The 22,961-nt window shown below is 45.6% G+C and overlaps 1 protein-coding gene across 5 annotated transcripts; it reads left to right on the top strand.

Moving 5' to 3' along the window:
* Nucleotides 1-603: 603 nt before the first annotated feature.
* phldb2a (pleckstrin homology-like domain, family B, member 2a) lies at nt 604-22,961 on the top strand. 5 transcript variants are annotated; one of them, XM_064981062.1, is made up of 17 exons: nt 604-707; nt 3,578-3,686; nt 4,508-5,544; nt 6,191-6,526; nt 11,312-11,449; nt 11,742-11,879; nt 12,380-12,508; nt 14,663-14,929; nt 15,009-15,098; nt 15,281-15,415; nt 15,589-15,688; nt 16,324-16,519; nt 17,683-17,773; nt 17,854-18,000; nt 20,177-20,396; nt 20,622-20,707; nt 20,836-22,961. In XM_064981062.1, the coding sequence occupies exons 1-17, from the start codon at nt 690-692 to the stop codon at nt 20,974-20,976; spliced, it is 3,378 nt and encodes a 1,125-aa protein (XP_064837134.1). In that variant the 5' UTR covers nt 604-689; the 3' UTR covers nt 20,977-22,961. The 5 variants fall into 5 exon arrangements, with proteins under 5 accessions (XP_064837134.1, XP_064837135.1, XP_064837133.1 ...); XM_064981063.1 differs by having other exon boundaries at nt 11,309-11,449; nt 17,854-17,970; XM_064981061.1 differs by having other exon boundaries at nt 11,309-11,449.

Genomic DNA, 22,961 nt, shown 5'->3' with positions numbered 1-22,961 from the left:
GTGCCAAAGGTAGAGAATTGTGTGTTGCGTTTTGCCAAATGTTTGTTATAGAATTGCAATCTGATTGTAAAGCAAAACATGTGCCAGTCGTATTGCAGATTTGGTGTCTGGTTCTGCTAAATGAGATACAGGTGTGGGTCATTGTGCCTCATGGGCCAGTTTTAGTGAGTAAACAATTGGGGGAAGAAAAAAAATATTAGTTAGGCCTATATTATAATGTTGTAAGTAATAGTTGTTAGTGTTTGTAGTATCAGTTTACTGTTTTCAAGCAGTCGGTTTGGAAGTTGTTTATAACAGGTTGTGGCTCTTGTTCCTGTAGTTTTGAATGTCCTAGGGGGAACATACAGTGGAATGAAATGAACGCATGCACTGATTAGAGATCTGCGTAATGTAGCGATGTTTTAGACATTGCTGTTGGGACGTGCTTTATCAGCGTGGGTCGATTAGGGTTGCGGTTACAGAACCCCCGTCACCCGGCCCCCTATTTCCCTCTCCCCCATTTAGCGCGTCTGCGACCACCCAAATCAACCAACCAGATTTGCGCAGTCCGCGGGTTTGGGGCTTCGACTGAGAATGGGGAGGAGCGTCAGAGGAATCAGTCAAGGTAGCAGCAGGCATCGTCTCTGTCCCATTGTCATGCTAATCCGAGGTAGAGGAGTGTTGTCCATCACCGGCGCTCAACAGTTTGAATGAGACAGCACACAAAGGTCAGTTTTCGTCTTCTGAACAAAGAAATCCCAGAAGTTATCAAAAGTTTGGAGAAACCTATCGGTTGCTGCAAGAGGCAGAGTAGATGCGCATCTGTTTCACCCAGCGCCGCGTTCTCTCTTATCTTTCAGGATAATAACCCTTCTTTTTTTACCAGTCGTTCGGTTCATCTTTCTCGAACTCCGGTTTGTTTCATTGTTCAAATATAGGCATGGTTCCGTTGGATTACTTGTTTTTGTGAAAGAGTTGCCCGCAAAATAGGCTATATTCTTGTTTTATTTTTTAGAATAAATGTATGGATGTTTTCCAGCTGAATTGCTCAGAAAGTCAGAGTGCGCTTTCCTTAAGTACTTTTCATATGGTGGCACCGTTTCCCCGAAGTGGTTTGATAGCCTACTCCTTCGGATTTTTAAATTTATTGTAGGCTAATAGGCCTACTTAATTAGAAGAATATGCCTATCATTTGATCACTTGTGTTGACTGTTTTCTGATATGTTTGGGAGATGCATGCAGAGTTTAAAGAGAAGTCGAGCTGGCTGCGCATTGGCCCGCTAATTTTGACACCTCTGCTGCGGAGTAACCATGTCATTATGTGGCTAATCAACTAGACAAAAAGGTGTGCTATTCTCAGAAGGGGCTAAGAATCTGTGATAGGGTGATTCCCAAGCCTTGGGTGTTTGGTCATATGAGGTACAGTACCACAACACCATCCTCTGTAGTATACATATTTTAATAGAGGACTAAGTTGTTACACAAATGTTTGTTTTTTTTTATTAGAAAAAACGCGTTAGAGGTCTTATCAGTTATTAATATACAGTGGTGTAAAGTACTTAAGTAAAAAAACTTTCAAGTACTACTTAAGTAGTTTTTTGGATATCTGTACTTTACTTTACTATTTATATTTTTGACAACTTTTATTTTTACTTCTACATTCCAAAAGAAAATAATGTACTTTTTACTCCAGACATTTTACTTGACACCAAAAGTACTCGTTACATTTTGAATGCTTAGTGGGACAGAAAAATGGACCAATTCACACACTTATCAAGACAACACATTGTACATTGTAATCCCTTCTGCCTCTAATCTGGTGGACTCACTAAACACACGTGCATCTTTTGTAAATGATGTCTGAGTGTTGGAGTGTGCCCGTGGCTATCCTTATATTTAAAAACAAGAAAATTATGCCGTCTGCTTTGCTTAAAAGAAGGAATTTGAAATGGTATACTTTTACTTTTGATACTTAAGTATATTTAGAACCGAATAATACTTTTACTCAAGTAGTACTTTTACCTGAGTAACTTTCTATGAAGGTATCTATATTTTTACTCAAGTATGACAATTGGGTACTTTTCCACCACTGGTAATATACCGCCCACTATATTATTACACAGAGTAACCCTAGTTCCAGCGTAAGGCTAGTCGTATAACACGCTCACACACACACATACACACACACACACATTGAGTAGAACCCACATGTGTAGGAGGCATCCTACATGAAATGAGATTCCCTGAAGAAAGAAATCCTCTCCTGTCTGAAATCCTCTCCTGTCTGTTTTGCTCTGCTCTGCCTTGCTGCCCTGTTGTCTGGTGTTGGTTTAAAAGCCCCCTACTCCTCGTATGAGGGAAAGATGTTTTAGGTGGCCAGATCAGGGCGAACTCATGATGCTGGATTGTGGGTTGTAGCTGACTGTATAAGAGGATCCACAACTTACTGAAGAACGTCCTCCAGCTAGCCAGCCATCAGCCTGGCGGAGCAGGAAACCTTGGATTATCAGACCCAAAGACTTGTGCGTTCGTACAACTGTGTGTGTTTGGGGGAGGGGGGTTGTACATCTCTGTCAGAGCCCCAGTCTCAGAGAGTAAATAGAGCTGAAATCATCAAAGTATGTACCAGACCGCTCAGTTCAATGACATTAGATAAAGGGGTCAACATATTGATTCAGGGACAAAGAGCAGCCTTCTCAGCCATCCATTGTTTGCCCACAAAAGTGAGGTGAACTTTGTTTCCATCTCAGATATCATTAATACTGGAGCCTGAATTCTTTCCCTGGGATCTGTTTCCCTAGCAAGGCTGTCTCGACTCACGTGATCAGAGAGGGAGATCTGACACACTGGTCTGGGCAGGAGGCTGTTGTTAAATGCAGTATTCACACAGAGTTTATTTCTGGCTGAGTTTGATTGGTTTTCTCAGATGTTTTATTTTCCCGGGGGGTTGAGACCTCACGTTGTTTGGATAAGAAAATCCAGCAGTTGTATTGGAAGGGGGGGGGGCTCTGTGTGGCTGTCCAAGTGGGTGTTTGAGTGAGAGAGACACAGGGAAGAACCAACCAGTAAAAAGGCACAGCCCCCTTTATCAACGCATCATGCTAACATTATCAACTGCTTTTCCAGACTCTGAAGTCAGGAGGACTTTGAATTAGGCGTCAGCCAGACTACTGTCCTACTCTGTAAGGTTTTCTCATTTAGCTGCTCAGCTCCAGACTGTGTTGGAGAACAGAGGGTATTTTGTAGTGTGCTCTATATACGGACTGATCTGAGGTGTCGTGACAGTATCTTATACTGCTCTCTGCATTAAACAATGTGTTTTATTTGGATATTGATGTAATCGGCGGAAACTCAGTAAAGCTCTGCTCCAAGAAGCATTCTCTTGTGTCCATTATGCTGTGTGTGTATTCACGGGTAGAGGAGTTGATTTGAGTTTGACAATTATTTTAATGGGAATCTCTGAGGAGTCCATTTTTACATAACCATGTAGTCATTACTGTGTGTGTGCATGGCGGTGTTCAATATATTCTACAAGGTACTCTCCTGAATCTGTGTGTATTTGTGAGAGAGTGCAGTTCTGTGTTTGTTGTTTTCCCAGGGTACACTCTGTCTAGGTGAATCCTACTTCTTCCACCCAGAGGAGGCCAGTCGAATGAAGAGCATGCTGCCCCAAAAGAGTCCTGTCACCACAATGGTCTACAGCTCAGGTAGGTCTCTCTCGAAGACAACACACAACCATTTCTCCTTTCCTTTCCTTATGCTAGCCTCTTACCCCCATTTCTCTACTTCCCCCATACCTACTGCAATTCTCCCGTTTATCCCCTTTGTCCCCTTGCATGAGGAACCTCCAGATGTTTCCGAGTGATTGATGTGTGTTTATGGAAGTGGTTCTCAGTCCAGAATGTGCTTGTCCTCTGTCTTTCTGTCCGTCTCTCTGACACTGTAGTTATACTCTTCAGCTCAATGATTATGTACACAGCCAAAGTACTTTGGTCAAACTGCCCATGTAAGGTATAAATAAATGGACGACCACCACATCCTCCGCTATGCAGTGTGAGTTTATCCGCTCAAGAAAAACAAATGGCAGCATGTAAGCACAGATAAACAAAGTCTGAGGCCAGCCAGCCCAGTTGACCTTAGAGCATTCAGGGCCCGGGTTCTGTGGGAGGAAGGGGTGTGCTGACAGAGGTGCTCAGGGTCCAGGCTGTCCCTCAGTGCTAGAAAGTACAAAGGCACGTCTTTCTCTGCCAACATTTTTCCATTTTTAGAAGAAGTTTTCTTTAACCACAGACTCTGTTTGTGTTGGGCCCAGAACTGTCTGAGGGGAGTTCTTCGCTGGTTTTTCCCTCCTTAGTCAGCACATTGCAGGGGCTGATCACTGTTTGGCTATTAGATCCCACTCAGTCCGATTGCCTCAATCTCGCTCAGCTCAGGTGTTAGGCTTGAAGTAGGGTGATTATAAGGGTGCTCCAAGACCGGATCATATATCCACATTAACGAGAGTTCTATTCATCTGATGTTTCCGCAGACTGTGTGAAGACTGAGCACAGCAATGGCGGCTCAGTGGGTGGCACCGTGATGAGAGGCTCCCGTTCGAAGGCGGAGCTGCAGGACTTGATGGAGACTCTGCAGCGCAGGAAGAGTGCTCTGGAGGCTAGCCTCAGGGCCAGCGCAGAATCTACCCGCACCTACCTAAGCCTGCCTCCTCCCAGCCCTGTGTCTCCCACAGCCCACGGGAACGCCATGCGCCCCCTCTCCTCCAGGGGCCTCCCCTACATGACCAGCAGCAGCATGCCCCCCTCTCCTCGCCAGGGCGAGCGTCCTCTCAGCCCCAACCCGCCATACACACGCTCACGCCACCAATCACAGGACAGCCTGTTTCTCTCTAACTCCTCTGATGGTCGCCGCCCCCCTGTAGCCAGTTCTCTGCTGTCCATGTGGAATGGTTCCTCTTCCTATGGGGAGCCTGCCCTCCGCCCACCTCGGGGCCACAGCGGGGCGGCCAGCATGCCCTCCAGCCCTCGTCTTGGCCGCAGGCTATACGCCCAGGGCCGGAACGTGGACAATGGTATGGACCCTGCACCACGTCAGAGGAAGTACTCTACAGGATCACTCAATGGCCTGGGCTCTACCCACAGTCGCTCTCTACCCCGCCTCCACCGGTCGGCTGACTCCCCGGCACTGTCCCTGCCACCACGCCGATCCATGGGCTCCCACCGAGGGGAGAAGGTTTCTGTGTCCTTCTCCTCTAAGTCGAGGCGTAACCTGTTTTCTCTGGAGCGGCCGCCAGACGTGACTGTGCCAGCCACAGCCAGTGTACCGGGTAATCCCCGCCGGGCCAGCCTGGCCTCTCTGGGCTGTGAGCTGGAGGGAGGGGGCCTGCAGGGCTCCTCACCCTGCCTGGACCTGGGCCTGGGGGAGAGGAGGCTGTCCTTTGGGAAGGGAGGACTGGGGCCGGGATCGAGGAGGGGCAGCATCAGCTCTCTGAATGGGAAGGAGGAGCTGAGAGACTACCACATGCACCAGAGAGACGAGAGGCTCAGGGAACAGGAGGTGCAGAGACTGGTGAGAGAAACAATTATTTTACTCCTATTCATTCTGCCATGATAATATCCTGCTTTTATTATTCACTCTAGAGTTTAATCTAGAAGGTTCTGATTATGTGGCTGAGACACCTGGTTTCATTCTGCCAGTTCATCTGGTCCCCAGTCTCTTCACTAGGGACTGTTATGAAAACATGAAAGTGTTTATGGAGCTTTGATTTCAGGTTCTGTCACTTGAGAAGACTAATTGGATTTTCTGACTAGTTCTCACCATGTTTCACAAGCTCTCTGTTTAATTGACTGAACACACACTCACTCCTGCTGTAAAGAGATGGAAGCCATTCAGACGGGTACGCTATAAAACCAGTTGGTCAGACTGGTTAAAACTCCTTTGAACGTTGCTTTCCTCGGAAAATCACTGGATACACTTTTGCACGTCAGAATCCCTTTAAAAAATGTGGTTTCTCTGATTTGATTGTGTTTTTATGTGCTGTTTTTATAGGTGGTTTGATCGTGCTTATGGTTGATCACATTGTGTTGACGAAAGACTGTAAATAGACGAAACCACCCATCTACGAAATAATTGGATCCCAGTATCACAATCTGAGTGGTATATTGGCTGTATACGTGACTGTGTTGGCCACTTGTTTCTCCCCGTCTGTGTGTAGGAGCGCCAGCGGCTGGAGACCATCCTGAGCCTGTGTACTGAGCTGGGCCGTGTGGAGCGGGACCAGAGAGGCTTGGCCGTCTCCGACCTGCAGAAGATCAACAAGGAGCTGGAGAAGTTGCAGGTGTCTGATGATGAGTCTGTGTTCTCCGACTCCCCTGGCAGCGTCAGCGGCACTGCCCCGGAGAACGGTTTTGGCGCCAGAGCCGAGGGATACCAGTTGGCAGAGGAGCGGCAGGTCCGCGAGCGCCATCACAGCGGGCACAGGGATGCCAGGACCCAGTCACCTGCTCTCAGCCTGCGCAGCAGTGCCCCCTCCCCTCACCATAGAGCCAAGGTAAGGCCTGGTGTACATGCCTTACATTGTCCTGAGACCGGAGGTCTTTCCTTTCTAACCCTTTCAACACTCAAACAAGCACTTCAATATAAACATGTGGGGCACACATACTCACACAGTGAAAAGTGTGTGTGTGTGTGTGGGGGGGTATAAAAACAAACAAGGAATTCTGGGTATGGGAGTGATTTCAAAGCATCTGCATGATACAGTATTTCCTGACATAGCTGCGTGTGTTCACCTATGACAGAGTGAATGTAAATACACGCATACGTTTTTAATTATTTTAAAGTACACTACATCACGAAAAGTATGTGGACTCCTGCTCGTCGAACATCTCATTTCGAAATAATGGGCATTAATATGGAGTTGGTCCCCCTTTGCTGCTATAACAGCCTCCACTCTTCTGGGAAGATGTTGGCACATTGCTGGGGGCCTTGCTTCCATTCAGCCCTAATAGCATTAGTGAGGTCGGGCACTGATGTTGGGCGATTAGCCCTGGTTCGTAGTTGGCGTTCCAATTTATCCCAAAGGTGTTCGATGGGATTGAGGTCAAGGCTCTGTGCAGGCCAGTCAAGTACTTCCACACCGATCTCGACAAACCATTTATGTATGTACCTTGTTTGTGCACGGGGACATTGACACGCACACTGTTGCAACAAAGTTAGATTTTTATTTATTGAACCTTTATTTCACTAGGCAAGTCAGTAAAGAACAAATTATTATTTACAATAACTGCCTACCCCGGGCAAACTTTAACAACACTGGGCCAATTGTGCACCGCCCTACGGGACACCCAATAACAACCAGTTGTGATACAGCCTGGACTCAAACCAGGATCTGTAGTGACGCCTCTAGCACGGAGATGCAGTGCCTTAGACGACTGTGCCAATCGGGAGCCCAGAATGTTGGAAGCACAGAATCATCTAGAATGTCATTGTATGCTATAGCGTTAAGATTTCCCTTCACTTGAACTAAGGGGCCGAGCGCAAACCATGAAAAATAGCCCTGGACCATTATTCCTCCTCCACCAAAAATTTGTCGGCATTATGCATTAGGGCAGATAACTTTTCCTGGCATCCGCCAAACTCAGATCCATCTGTCGGACTACCAGATGGTGAAGCGTGATTCGTCACTCCAGAGAACGCGTTACCACTGCTCCAGAGTCCAATGGCGGCGAGCTTTACACCATGCTGCTTGTGTGCAGCTGCTCAGCCATGGAAACCCATTTAATGAAGCTCCCGACGAACAGTTATTGTGCTGACGCTGCTTCCAGAGGCAGTTTGGATCTCGGTAGTGAGTGTTGCTACGCGCTTCAGCACTCGGCAGTCCCGCTCTGTGAGGATTTGTGGCATACCACTTTGCGGCTGAGCCGTTGTTGCTCCTAGACATTTCCACTTCACAATAACAACACTTACCGTTGAAGGGGACAGCTATAACAGGGCAGGAATTTGACAAACTGACTTACTGGAGAGCTCAGTGACTTTCCAGCAAGGCTATTCTATTGACAATGTTTGTCTATGGAGATCACATGGCTATGTGCTCGATTTTATACACCTGTCCGCAACGGGTGTGGCTGAAATAGCCAAATCCACTAATTTGATAGGGTGTCCAGATACTTATGTGTATATATAGAGTTCATTGTGTGTGTGTGTGTGTGTGTGTGTGTGTGTGTGTGTGTGTGTGTGTATACATACATACATACATACATAGTGGGGCAAAAAGTATTTAGTCAGCCACCAACTATGCAAGTTCTCCCACTTAAAAAGATGAGAGGCCTGTAATTTTCATCATAGGTACACTTCAATTATAACAGACAAAATTAGAAAAAAATCCAGAAAATCACATTGTGATTTTTAATTAATTAATTTGCAAATTATGGTGGAAAATAAGTATTTGGTCACCTACAAACAAGCAAGAATTCTGGTTCTCACAGACCTGTAACTTCTTCTTTAAGAGGCTCCTTTGTCCTCCACTCGTTACCTGTATTAATGGCACCTGTTTGAACTTGCTATCAGTATAAAAGACACCTGTATACAACCTCAAACAGTCACACTCCAAACTCCACTATGGCCAAAACCAAAGAGCTGTCAAAGGACACCAGAAACAAAATTGTAGACCTGCACCAAGCTGGGAAGACTGAATCTGCAATATGTAAGCAGCTTGGTTTGAAGAAATCAACTGTGGGAGCAATTATTAGGAAATGGAAAACATACAAGACCACTGATAATCTCCATCGATCTGGGGCTCCACGCAAGATCTCACCCCGTGGGGTCAAAAATGATCACAAGAACGGTGAGTGATCTGCAGAGAGCTGGGACCAAAGTAACAAAGCCTACCATCAGTAACACACTACGCTGCCAGGGACTCAAATCCTGCAGTGCCAGGCGTGTCCCCCTGCTTAAGCCAGTACATGTCCAGGCCTGTCTGAAGTTTGCAAGAGAGCATTTGGATGATCCAGAAGAAGATTGGGAGAATGTCAGATGAAACCAAAATATAACTTTTTGGTAAAAACTCAACTCGTCGTGTTTGGAGGACAAAGAATGCTGAGTTGCATCCAAAGAACACCATACCTACTGTGAAGCATGGGGGTGGAAACATCATGCTTTGGGGCTGTTTTTCTGCAAAGGGACCAGGACGACTGATCCGTGTAAAGGAAAGAATGAATGGGGCCATGTATCGTGAGATTTTGAGTGAAAACCTCCTTCCAACAGCAAGGGCATTGAAGATGAAACGTGGCTGGGTCTTTCAGCATGACAATGATCCCAAACACACCACCCGGGCAACGAAGGAGTGGCTTCGTAAGAAGCATTTCAAGGTCCTGGAGTGGCCGAGCCCGTCTCCAGATCTCAACCCCATAGAAAATCTTAGGAGGGAGTTGAAAGTCCGTGTTGCCCAGCAACAGCCCCAAAACATCACTGCTCTAGAGGAGATCTGCATGGAGGAATGGGCCAAAATACCAGCAACGGTGTGTGAAAACTTTGAAGATTTACGGAAAACGTTTGACCTCTGTCATTGCCAACAAAGGGTATATAACAAAGTATTGAGAAACTTTTGTTATTGACCAAATACTTATTTTCAACCATAATTTGCAAATAAATTCATTAAAAATCCTACAATGTGATTTTTCTGGATTTTTTTTCTCATTTTGTTTGTCATAGTTGAAGTATACCTATGATGAAAATTACAGGCCTCATCTTTTTAAGTGGGAGAACTTGCACAATTGGTGGCTGACTAAATACTTTTTTGCCCCACTGTATGTATATTTTTTGTACATTTATTTTTTTACTCAAACCACCTGTGGGCCGGATTGGACCGGATCGTGGGCCAAACCGGCCTGCAGGCTGTATGTTTGACACCCCAGCATTAGAGGGTATGTGAGCACACAAGGTAGTGGAAATTATGTAGCCCTGCGGGGGTTGAGGTATGCAGCAGTGTTGCTGAAGATATAAGGAGTCCTCCTGAAATATTCTATACTTTCCCTGTAGGCCTGTATTTAAACACAAAGTACACCTCAAGTGGTTCCTCAGTCTTTCACCAGGAGCTTATTCGGACTCTGCACCTAACCCCAGTCCCAGTTTGAGTCCCAGTGCAACTATTAGAGTTATATTATCGCTGTAAAACTGGCATTTTTCCACTCTGGAGCAGTAACGACTTAATGCTGTGTTTGGTTTTAATGGAGTTCTCTGGGGAATAGTTCAGTTACAGCCCTAAGTCAGTTACAGCCCTATCTGAAAGGAGGGGGAGCAGGAAATGACTTTAACCCCAGTGGAATAACTGTGTATGTGTGTGCGCGCGCATATCGTGTGAAAAGTATTTGTCCAGATGTTTTCTTCATATTACAGTACTTACAATACCCAGTACCTGCTTTGTAGATGATATTAATATTTATACCATTTAAATAGAAAATCATACTACCTTTATTTTAATTGGGGGAAAAAAATATTTTGAGGGCCTACTTTATTCCCTGACTACCAGATTAGCATTATATTTCATTGCATGTAGAGAATACATTTCTGACTAACATTTGTTACGGCTGAGGCAGAGACCCATTAAAGACACAAGTTATTGAACCTCCCAATCCACTCTTCTTCCGACTCGCATTCCTAAGCCCTGGCAGTGGAACAGTGGAGCAGTTCGTCAAATACCATCTCTGAAACAGCCCATAAATCTTGGACTGCGGTCTGCCTGCCACATGAGGTTCAGACCGCTACAGACCAGCACTACTTTAGGCTCCTATGTGGAGTAGGAATCAGATATTGTAGAGGCTGCGATGGGTCAGAAACAGCATGTGGCTGAATGTGTGTGGATTAGACCTGGGGCTGATGAGAAGGAGCGGGTGTTTGATTCTGTCTGGTGGCAGCAGGCCTCTCTGACTGGTAGAGGAGATGACTAAGGCTTGTACAGTAGAGTCCTTCTGATGTAGCAGAGTATGAGTGACCCAGTCCCTGTTCTGCTGAAGGACTTGGGTTTCCTCTGCATTACAGACACGAGGCAGGAGCATTAATCCACCCCACCATCACTCACAGCATTCTGCAGCAGCTCCATCTCACTGACGTACTATGGCAACAAATAAAGGAATTACAGGATGTGAAGAAAACATAAACACATTTCTTTCCCCCATACCCCTGTGTACAACAGTGGATATCTTTAAACAAGAGGCATGATCCTGGCGTGGGCTTTTATAATAATTTAGACATGATATCATCACAGTGTTGACGGTAATACACATTGTGAGTAGATGCAGTAGTTTGTGGACTAATGATGGTTCTGTAATATCACCAGCAGCAGGCTGCGGAGGATGTGCATCTGAAACAGGAAGTGAGCCGTATTGAGGAGGAGAGGATCCAGGTGCTGAACAACGTAGAGGAGGTGGAGCAGAAGATCAAAGACCTGGACAACCAGATGGAGGAGTCCATCAGAGAGGTATGCAGCGCACGCCATGGGATTGTGAATGGAGCTGCATGCATGCTGGGTGTTTGATGTTTGTGTCAGTGGGAGTGGGAGTTAATGTTGATGTGTGTGTGTGTGTTTATGAGTTGGAATTCTTTGTGGAGTTAGGAAATGAATGTTTACAGTTGTGGCTGGGTAATGATACTAGTGGGAGTTAGCGCTGGTATCTGGCTTTTGGGAGCGAATGATCTAGAGTTATGGATCATTGTAATTTAAATTTGCGTCGGTCAGTGGGATAATGTTACCTGTGTGTGTGTGTGTGCAGATGGAGGTGGAGTGGGCTCTGCTGGAGGGTGAGCAGGTCTCTGAGATGGCCCTGCTACAGAGGGAGAAGGAGGTATTGGACCAACTCAATGAGAAGATTGGCAGCACTGACAAGACTGCCCTCGCAGAGAAGTCCCAGGTAAGTGCAGCAGATCCAGCCCTGAGTTGGATGACATTGCTCTCAGACACAGGGAACGTAAGGGGGAGAGACGGACAGAGAGACAGAGTATGTGGGAGTTGGGATGTCAGTGGTAAGACTCTGACTAGGATGAATCTACAGTCCACAGGTCTGAATACAGTAGAGCAGTCCAGCCCACAGGTCTGAATACAGTAGAGCAGTCCAGCCCACAGGTCTGAATACAGTAGAGCAGTCCAGCCCACAGGTCTGAATACAGTAGAGCAGTCCTTCCTCTTTTTGTTTCTACATCCCTCCACTTTGTTTCCTCTCTCCCTTCACTAACACTCTCTTTCCTCTCTCTGTTGTCGTGTGTGTGTGTGCGCATGTATGCGTGCGCACTTGCGCATATGTTTTAGTGTGTGTGTGTGTATGCATATGTGTCTGCCTTTATGTCTGTGCGTATGTGCCTATGCATATATATATATATGTGTGTGTGTGTGTGTGTGTCCATGACTATGCAGGAGAAAGCCTTGCTCGATGCTGAGAGGGTAAAAGTAGAGAGGCTGTCAGAGCTTGTCTCTGAGCAGAAGACCCAGCTGGACAACTGTCCCGAGGCGCTCAAGGAGCAGCTTCAGCAGCAGCTCTCCAGGGTCAGTAAGACACAGCAACAAACTCCTACCTGGTCCCTCGTCCTCCTCGGTTATTATGACTTCCTTTCTCCCTTTTTAACACGTTGCTTTCTGCTTCCCTCGCTCCTCCTCCTCGTAATTCACCCTCCTCTTCCATGTGTTTGCATTTGCGTTCTATTTCTGTGGCGCACCTAGAATCCTCCTCTTTGGCCATCCGCTCCCTTTTCTCGTTGTCCTCGTATCCCACCCAGTTTCATTCTGACAACTCCTTTTCTAGTTCTTGGTTTCACATGGTCTCTCCCCTATGATTCAGACCGAGATAGCCAAGTAAGGAAAGTGCAGTGACTTGAATGATGTGCTCAGAGAGTAGATGTATGTTGTTATCCAGCTAATGCATTTCACTGGCACTGCAGGATACATGGAGTTCATTACTGTGGTCTAGTTGTCTGTAAAGTGGAAATGTACACTGCTCAAAAAACATAAAGGGAACACTAAAATAACACATCCTAGATCTGAATGAATGAAATATTCTTATTAAATACTTTTTTCTTTACATAGTTGAATGTGCTGACAACAAAATCACACAAATTATCAATGGAAATCAAATTTATCAACACATGGAGGTCTGGATTTGGAGTCACACTCAAAATTAAAGTGGAAAACCACACTACAGACTGATCCAACTTTGATGTAATGTCCTTAAAACAAGTCAAAATGAGGCTCAGTAGTGTGTGTGTGTGTGGCCTCCACGTGCCTGTATGACCTCCCTACAACGCCTGGGCATGCTCCTGATGAGGTGGCGGATGGTCTCCTGAGGGATCTCCTCCCAGACCTGGACTAAAGCATCTGCCAACTCCTGGACAGTCTGTGGTGCAACGTGGCATTGGTGGATGGAGCGAGACATGATGTCCCAGATGTGCTCAATTGGATTCAGGTCTGGGGAACGGGCGGGCCAGTCCATAGCATCAATGCCTTCCTCTTGCAGGAACTGCTGACACACTCCAGCCACATGAGGTCTAGCATTGTCTTGCATTAGGAGGAACCCAGGGCCAACCGCACCAGCATATGGTCTCACAAGGGGTCTGAGGATCTCATCTCGGTACCTAATGGCAGTCAGGCTACCTCTGGCGAGCACATGGAGGGCTGTGCGGCCCACCCCAAAGAAATGGCACCCCACACCATGACTGACCCACCGCCAAACTGGTCATGCTGGAGGATGCTGCAGGCAGCAGAATGTTCTCCAGGGCGTCTCCAGACTGTCACGTCTGTCACGTGCTCAGAGTGAACCTGCTTTCATCTGTGAAGAGCACAGGGAGCCAGTGGCGAATTTGCCAATCTTGGTGTTCTCTGTCATATGCCAAACGTCCTGCACTGTGTTGGGCTGTAAGCCCAACCCCCACCTGTGGACATCGGGCCCTCATACCACCCTCATGGAGTCTGTTTCTGACCGTTTGAGCAGACACGTGCACATTTGTGGCCTGCTGGAGGCCATTTTGCAGGGCTCTGGCAGTGCTCCTCCTTGCACAAAGGCGGAGGTAGTGGTCCTGCTGCTGGGTTGTTGCCCTCCTACGGCCTCCTCCACGTCTCCTGATGTACTGGCCTGTCTCCTGGTAGCGCCTCCATGCTCTGGACACTACGCTGACAGACACAGCAAACCTTCTTGCCACAGCTCGCATTGATGTACCATCCTGGATGAGCTGCACTACCTGATCCACTTGTGTGGGTTGTAGACTCCTTCTCATGCTACCACTAGAGTGAAAGCACTGCCAGCATTCAAGTGACCAAAACATCAGCCAGGAAGCATAGGAACTGAGAAGTGGTCTGGTCACCACTTGCAGAACCACTCCTTTATTGGGGGTGTCTTGCTAATTGCTTATAATTTCCACCTGTTGTCTATTCCATTTGCACAGCAGCATGTGAAATTGATTGTCAATCAGTGTTGCTTCCTAAGTGGACAGTTTGATTTCACAGAAGTGTGATTGACTTGGAGTTACATTGTGGCGTTTATTAAGTGTTCCCTTTATCTTTTTTAGCAGTGTATTTGTATGTCTGTGTTTTAAATCCTCCACACACTGACCCACTTAAAGCCAGTGCATTGTCTATCTTATATGATGTATATATGATTATTATTGTGTGTGTGTGTGTGTGTGTGTGTGTACGCGCGCTGTCTGTTAGGATGTGGAGGTACTGGAGGCTGAGAGGAAGTGGTTTGAAGACCTAGAGTTCCAGCAGCTGGAGAGAGAGAGTCGTCAGGACGAGGAGAAGGAGGGTCGGAACCATCATTTACTCCGAGAGGTAGCAGATTACCAGCGTAGTACTGTCACACGCAAGGAGAGACTCCTGACCCTGAAGAAGCAGTCCACACAGATTACCCAGCAGTCTCAGCGAGAGAAGGACAACTTTCTGAAAGAGAAGAACAACCTGCTCCTCATGCTTCAGAGGGTAAGGTTTTTGGTTACTGGTTTTGTTTCGTATCGGACTGACTGCAGCGCTGTTTGACTGACAGTCTGCGTGTCTCTAGGAGAGGGAGAACCTGGCCTCGCTGGAGAGGAAGTATGCTGAAGTGACTGGAGGGCAGGCCTTCCCTAACAACCCTGTTGCCATGAAAGAGGTATATTGTACAATTCATTCACTACTCAAAGTGCATACCTTATGTCTGACCAGTAGAGGGCAGCTGTGTCTGTACTCGGAGCCCTCCAGTGCATGACTGGATTTCCTAACAACAGAGGAAGTTGCTTTATAAAACCACCACTTTCAATGAATCTTTTATCGTTTCTGTTCTGGTCTCTTCAGCACTTCCGCTCTCTGGAGGAGAGGAGGCGGGGCAGTAAGGAGAACTCCCACCTCAGTGACAATCTCCGTAAGAGGAGCCAGCAGCCCCTCAGTCACTACAGCAGCTCCACACTGGGCCGCAGCCTGTCCTCTAAGGTGAGCATGGGGGACCAACCTCCCCATTCCACGTCATTGAAATATTGATAATGCCATTGAATGCTAGAGTCCCCTCATCTGATTACTGGAGCTTTGGGTTAGAGAGACACTTACCAGGTCATGATCTCTCTCTTTCTCTCTCTCTCTCTGTTGTCCGTCTGTCTACTCTGCAGTCCCACGTGCCCCTGTCCCAGAGCTCCAGCTGTGGTAGTGCCATTCCCCGGGGCCTCTCTGTCTCTCCCCGAGATCTGGAATCTCAACGCCTTCTCAAGGGTGAGACAAAACATTGTTTTGTGAACACTATCTGTGTCTGCTCCAAAGTTCAAACTTAATTTGAGGTTTTCTTAGTAAGTAAATGATGCCTCTAATGAAGTACTGTCTAGAAGGAAACTGGTTTTCAACTCACAAAGCCATCTCTCTGTCTCTCTCTCTGCCCTTTTCTCTCATCATCCTTGGATTCCCCGCCTCGCTCCCTAACCCTAACCTCTACTGCCTGTTTCTCTCCGCGTGCTAGTTACATGCTGCAGGGTTAGACATTTGTAGCTTTCCCTTCTCTTGCGTGACCTGGTCCACATGACAGGTCAGTCTGTTAGTTAACACGGGTGGCCACATCCTTTCCTCCAGTTTCCATCTGAATCGGTCTGAGCAGTAATGACATGTTCAGGATCCTCTGCTCTGATAATGTTTCCAGCAGGAAGGAACAAGAGACGTTGGAAACAGTTCTGAGAGGGTTGAAATACCACGCCCATTTCAGTGTTATGAGGGGAATATACTATTTGTGTACCAGCAATGCCCTTGGACCAACTGCAATCAAGTTGTGACAGTTAACCAGCAACAAACCTTTTTACGTCTTCTATCTAATCTGCTAAAAGGCTTTAGAAAGTGTGTGTCCGTCTGTCTCTCCGCAGGCCACAGCCACCTGTACGCGAGTGAGGACCGACAGAGACTGGTTGACCTGTGTAGCAGGACCGTCTCCGAGTCCAACGTCTTCCTGGACTCCTTCCACTACACAGACAACGGCCATGCCTTTGACACGCTCAGCGTGGAAAGCTCTGACAGCATGGAGACCAGCATCTCTGCCTGCTCCCCAGACAACATCTCCAGGTGAGAGAGAGAGAGAGCGAACTGTTCACATGGGACCGTGGTTTAAGCAGGACCATTGATAGCTCAATGTGACATTAGTTGAAAATAGCATTTTTTAAAGTTTTGTTCTAGAGGAGAGCTGGGTGACATGGCCGTAAGAGTCATTTTATGAATTTGAGAGATGTGACTCGGCATCATTCCATATGTATGGTTATATCCTAATTCTGTGTCGGAGGGAGGGGTGTACCTGAGGCTGGTGCAGGAGTGTCAGGTCACAAACACATCTGTGCTCTCAGTGAATTGGCCCAACCACCTGTTAGAGCATTGTGGGAACCCAAAACATCAGTACTGTGTCACTGGGATAGTGCCAGGATGCTGAATCCAATGTGAGTAAAGGGCTTTCTCAGGTTGTCTGTTGTAGAGAGGAGGCCGTGTTTGTTCAAACCAAAAGTACTGTGTTGCATCCTTTTTGGGCAAAAATTGTGTTTGCGACTTGTGTGTTATTGTTTAATGGCAGTTCTTGTCAGTTCTTGAGTTAGTTGAACTGATTTAATCTATCTGACAAAAGTTGATTATGCTCATTGGTTACGCTTGACAACAGACACATGGTTCTGCAGAGTGTTTGGGATTTTCCATTTGATGTCACGCTCTTCCAAGCGAAACTATGCGACTCATTCTAACTCTTCAGGATATATTGTTACACTGGTAAATCTCTGTTTTTATCCATCGCTGCAGATGTTGTTTGGGTGTATCGTGATAGTCCTGTACAATCTGTATGTTATACGTTTGTCGGTGAGGAGGCTGAACAAATTGGCTTCACCCAGACGTTGTCCAGCTGTCTCACAGCCAGTTTAACAAGCAGAAGAAGTGTGTGCTCTCTGCATGTTACTAATCCTGTACACTGCACAACAGCTCTGAGAGTTACCACTGGTTTAGTGTGTGAATGTGGTCTTGGTCAGGCCATACATTATTTACAGGACAGGAAAAACGAGAGAGAATGTAGTGTCTATACTTTGTACGTAATGGGATTTTATGACTGATGCAGAGGTGCAGTATTAACATTATCGTAAAGGCCCTAGTCTGGAATTTCACTCACATCAGTTCTAGGATGGACAGTCCTTTTCATGGTGAGTGTCCTCTTCCTTGATGTACGTTTCTGGTTCTCTTTTGTTTCCCCCCCACAGTGCCAGCACATCCAACGTAGCAAAGATTGAAGAGATGGAACGTTTGTTACGAGAGGCCCAGGCTGATAAGAATCGTCTCCTTGAACACAGGGTAATGAAGCCTTCATAAGCAACCCCATCTCTGCCAGACTCTTTGTGTGTGTGTAACCATCGGTGTGTGTGTGTGTGTAGGAGCGTGAGATGGAGGTGCGCAGGCAGGCCCTGGAGGAGGAGCGGCGGAGGAGGGAGGACCTGGAGAAGAGACTGCAGGAGGAGACCAGCAGGAGGCAGAAGATGATCGAGAGGGAGGTGAAGCTACGTGAGAAACAGAGGGCACAGGTGGGAGATATAGAATCAGATGGGCCAAGAATATCAATAACTTCAGATGCATGGTCATTTAAGGCGAGGCACCGTAGGCTGCAATGCCATTTTTCAATCTACTTATCAATTTAGAGATTTTTTTTGTTTGTATTTTGGTCCCTTAAAGATCCATTCCCGGATCTTAAGCACAACAAATTTGTAGCATATTGCATGAATTGGATTCGTAGCATATCACACGAATTGCAAAATTCACATCAACACAAAACACGAAAATCCTTGAATTTGATCCACATTCAACTGAACCTAAATCCATAATTTCGAAGCTCACTACATTAAATCATAATTTAAAAGCCCATTTCATAGAGAATGTTACAGACGGGACTATAAGTCACCTTTGAAGAGATCGTGGTTGGGTCGAAGTAGGCGATTGTTAGGCATAGTACTTTAACTGCCATTTCCCGGACAGTCAGACCCTTCCCACAGACCGACACATTTCTCTCAGCTTCAGACGCATCTGCATTCACCACATTTGGTGTAGTTATCTTTCGATATATTCTCTAGACTTGTACAAAGGGAAATGTCGATATCACTTTTTTTTAAACGTTATTCTAAATAACATTTTCTTTGGGAAAATGCGGCAAAAATGTATTTTACAGATAGAAAGAATGAAAAAAAGTATTTATTCCCAATCTGCTCTGGACGTGTCCGGTGCTGGAGTGTCTTAACAAAATGAAAATGAAAAAATGTAGGCTGACTTTATGATTTGCGCTATATGCAAATATGCGCATATTTAAAGTTTGTGTGTAATACAAATATGCAACAGATTATATTTATTTATATTTCAGAAAAGTAGTAATATAGGGTAACCAGCCTGTCCCCAGAAATGTCCCTGCCCTTAAAAAGAGAAGCTCTTTCTCACATAGATGCACATCTTAAATCAGGTTACAGACCAGTTAAGTACTCAAAAAATAAACTTCCTGGAGTATCCTTTTGGGGTTCTTCAAACTGTGGGGGAACCCCTAGAAGTACTTTGAATAGCCCTTTCTAAGTGTTATTTAAAGAACCACTTTTAATGGATCCTCCAGGAACCTTTTTGAAGAACCTTTTGGGGTTAATTTGTTTAACCACCTCCTCCCCATTTATTAATAATATGCATAACAATAACACACTATTTTAGTTCTGTGTTTTTACTATGATTTTAGTGGCAAAGCAGAACAAAAAAAATCACTATGAAGTAAACTCCAAGCAGAACCCCAAGTCCAATGGGTTTATCCTCTGGCGTGTTCTCCGTATCCACAGCCAGAATGATTTTTGTATGGCAATCGAACAGGTTTCCTGGTGTAGGGAGGGTGAAGTCTGAATCCCAAACACAGTAATTATACATATGATTAACAAAACATGCACACAACAGTATTCAAACCATGGTTTTTGTGGTGAATGTGAATGAACAAAAACTGTTTTTGATCATGGTTTTCATACACATACCTTGTCCATAATGTAGAGGCCTATGGGGTATTCATTGAAGGAGGATGATGAATGTGATCTGCAATACATACCAATACCAATTTACCTACCTTTTGTATGCCTCCTTGTCTGTATACCTGCAGACAGAGAAAAGTGAGCAGTTCAGTCATCTGCACCCAATCCAGTTTACAGCTGGCCTTCAACATATTCTTATAGCTTACTCCAACCTCTTTGTTGATTGATATCCATTGAATTGCGTCCATTTTCTGTTTTAGAAAGATTTGCACAAATATGAAAAGACAGCTGGTATCATCATAAAACAATATAAATTGAGATCATACAAGAGACAAATCTTACCTTAAATTGAAGAGATCTTTACATTGTTCAGTTAAGTGTCTCCACCTGCTGTCATTTCAAATCCAAACGTTTCAGTTGGGCAGTTAGGTCCCTGCAGGAACCCCCTCCTATGAGGATCTTATGGGGATCCCTTGCTGAGCCCCACGTTTTGTTTGTGTAGTTATTGGTTTTGTCTACATTCAACTGGTAAGAGATCATTGTGATATGAATAAGGGTGGGGGGGGATATTACCCTGTTAGGTTGTGGTGCCTGGCCTTAAATAGACACGATTCAAGACAACTTGAAGTAAAAATGTCTAGCAGATCTTCAACTTGATTGCAGCTTTTAACCGTTGGCGCAACACAGACTAGACACCTGTGACCCTTGTCCCCAGGCCCGGCCGATGACACGCTACCTCCCTCAGAGGAAGGATGACTTTGACCTCCATGGTCACATCAAGGCAGCTGGACACAACCCAGACAACTGCTACCACCTGGCCATCACCGATAAAACCTGCAGAGGGTTCCTGGTCAAGATGGGTGGCAAGATCAAGACCTGGAAGAAACGCTGGTTTGTCTTCGACCGGAACCGCAGGACCCTGGTCTACTACGCAGGTGATTTAGAACGTCTATTCTCTCTCTTTCTCCCTCTTCTCTGTCTGTCTGTCTGCGGCTGTGATTGGTGGATCAATCAGAGCGCTGAAGGAAAAGCAGCGCCGGTATCGTCGTCAGGCTCTGCTGCTCTGCTCTGGAAATCTAGGAAGTGCTTTGATTTAATGTCATGCTTTTGTTTCACCGCCCATAAACATAGCCATTCCAATGCTATGTGCTCTGTTCCAGACAAACACGAGGCCAAGATGAAAGGGGTAATCTACTTCCAAGCCATAGAAGAGGTTTACTATGATCATTTAAAGAATGCACACAAGGTAAGGTACAAATTATTTACACGTTTAAAGTATCTAGTATCCTTGTTTTCAAGGTAAGAAGCACCATTTTTCTTAAACTAGACTTGACATTGTTTGTTTTTTTTTCTCCCTCTCTTGCACCCTCACAGAGCCCGAACCCATCGCTGACGTTCAGCGTGAAGACCCATGACAGGGTGTACTACATGGTGTCTCCCTCCCCTGAGGCCATGCGCATCTGGATGGACGTCATCGTCACCGGGGCTGAAGGATACATGCATTTCATGGTCTGAAATTCCCCCCCCCCCCCCCCATGGTCAGGAGCTCTTACCACATTCTGACCACAGACTCTCAGATGACAAATGAACAGGAAATATCCTCTCCTCCAGTTCCATCGCTGCCTCAAAGACAAAGCAATGTGACTGGTCAGGATTGAGAATCTGTGACCCGAGCACAATACCCTCCTGGTTTTTACCTTTACAGCCACTTTCATTTCAGTCTCACTTCAGTGAGCCCACCTCTCTCCTCCTCCTCCGGGACTGATGTGATGGTAATCTGATACTTCAGTTTGGCAATGAATGACTTCCTCTGGGGGATTAGGTGTCCAGTGTTGCTTGTTCATTTGGAAAGGACAGTCTAGGAAGATTCGAATACTTTATTTTTTTATGTGTGAGAAGCCTTTTGGCACAATCACATGGTTTACCCTCATGATATTTTGAGACTGTTAATGAACCCTGAGTCGCTGTCTAGGGTGTTTTATGCAGTCGGATAGGCTAACAGTGTACTAGAGGTTACTGTCTCGTCCTTTCCATCATCCAAGTTGAGCCGGCAGTTGATTGGTCAACCAAAGCTCTCCATCTGTTTTCCTTCCAGCTGGACAGTTCCCCCCCCCCCCCCCCCCCCATGTGCCAAACCTTCCGGGGGACTGTCTAGCATCTGCACAGGCTGAGAGGACAATAGCACCCTCCATTGGAAAACCTAAGATGATCCACATGACTGATATGCGTCTTTTGTACCTTACTGTTGCTCAGGAACGTGGGGTCGACAGGGTAAATCCTAAAACGCCGGAGACTTGAAGGGTTTGAGAAGTACCTCTCTCATCACTATGTACCAAAGACATACTTATTCGAATGTAAATCATGTAAATGGGACCTAAAGGCTCTGCAAAGGAATACTTTCAGGGTGTGGAAGGCGTTGACGATCTGTGTGCATGTATATACGTTTAGTAGGGGTGCCACACAGCTAAATAAGTTGGCAAAAACATTCCAGGGCACTTAAAATACTAGTTCAAAATAAATGTCTTAATCGAACATAGCATTGTATATTGTGCCTTTTATGTAAGTCCATCTTATGACAGGTTGTGTAATATCAGGCTACCAGTGGGCTGGGTGCAGCTCCCTACCCAATGAATGGGCTCATTAATTTATCGGGAAAGCTTTAGAAGGCCTTGCATTGCTCCTATTGTAAAGCACCATGTGATGTCGTCGGATGTCATTGATGTCCTTAGCGTTGGTCTGTTTTTAGTTATTACAGTCGCTGTAAGACCTGTGTAGCTATTAGTTATTGCTTTTAAAATTACTTTTTTGGGGGGGGTCACAAATAATGGAACATGTATTTATATTGGTTTAATTGTATCTGCTCTTTTTTTTTTTTTTTTTTTTGGACAAGTGTATAAATATGCGTCTAGTATGTGCATGTTGAACATACAAATCAGCCATTTGTGTTCAACCAAAGAGCAAAGCAATCTCCAGTGTTCTGGAATGATTTATATTGAAGTCAAAATAGAAAAGAAAAATGTGATTCTACTTATTTGACCCAGTTATCTTAGCTGATGTATTTTGAATTACTGTGATCAAAAATGTATTCTTCTTTTTAAGATCCAATGATACTGAAATGGCTCCCTCAGTCACGGTGAGCTCATAGGTAGCAAGTAGTTGCATGGTCAATGAGGTTACTGGGAGAGTGCACACGAGACCAAAGGGCGTTGAGGTGACAGTTGATTAGCTCATAGGGAATTTTTCACCGTGTTATGAAGGGGACTGACGAGTTCCTTGTGACCAGTTGACATGTCAAGCAGGAACCCTCATGCTCGGCCTGTGTGACTACACAGTATGGGCACACTTCAAGTATTTTCCACATGTGTACCAAGGAAACGATCACTTTTATGCATTTAAAATATATATACATTTGGTATTTTTATATGAACAGTGGTAATTCAGATGTTATTTTTAATCCTGCATGTGTTTTTTTATACAAATGTAAGAATAAATCATATGTT

This window comes from Oncorhynchus masou, chromosome 12, assembly GCF_036934945.1.
Source record: "Oncorhynchus masou masou isolate Uvic2021 chromosome 12, UVic_Omas_1.1, whole genome shotgun sequence".
In the NCBI taxonomy this organism is placed as follows: Eukaryota; Metazoa; Chordata; class Actinopteri; order Salmoniformes; family Salmonidae; genus Oncorhynchus; species Oncorhynchus masou.
This window is presented reverse-complemented; position numbering and strand designations above follow the sequence as displayed.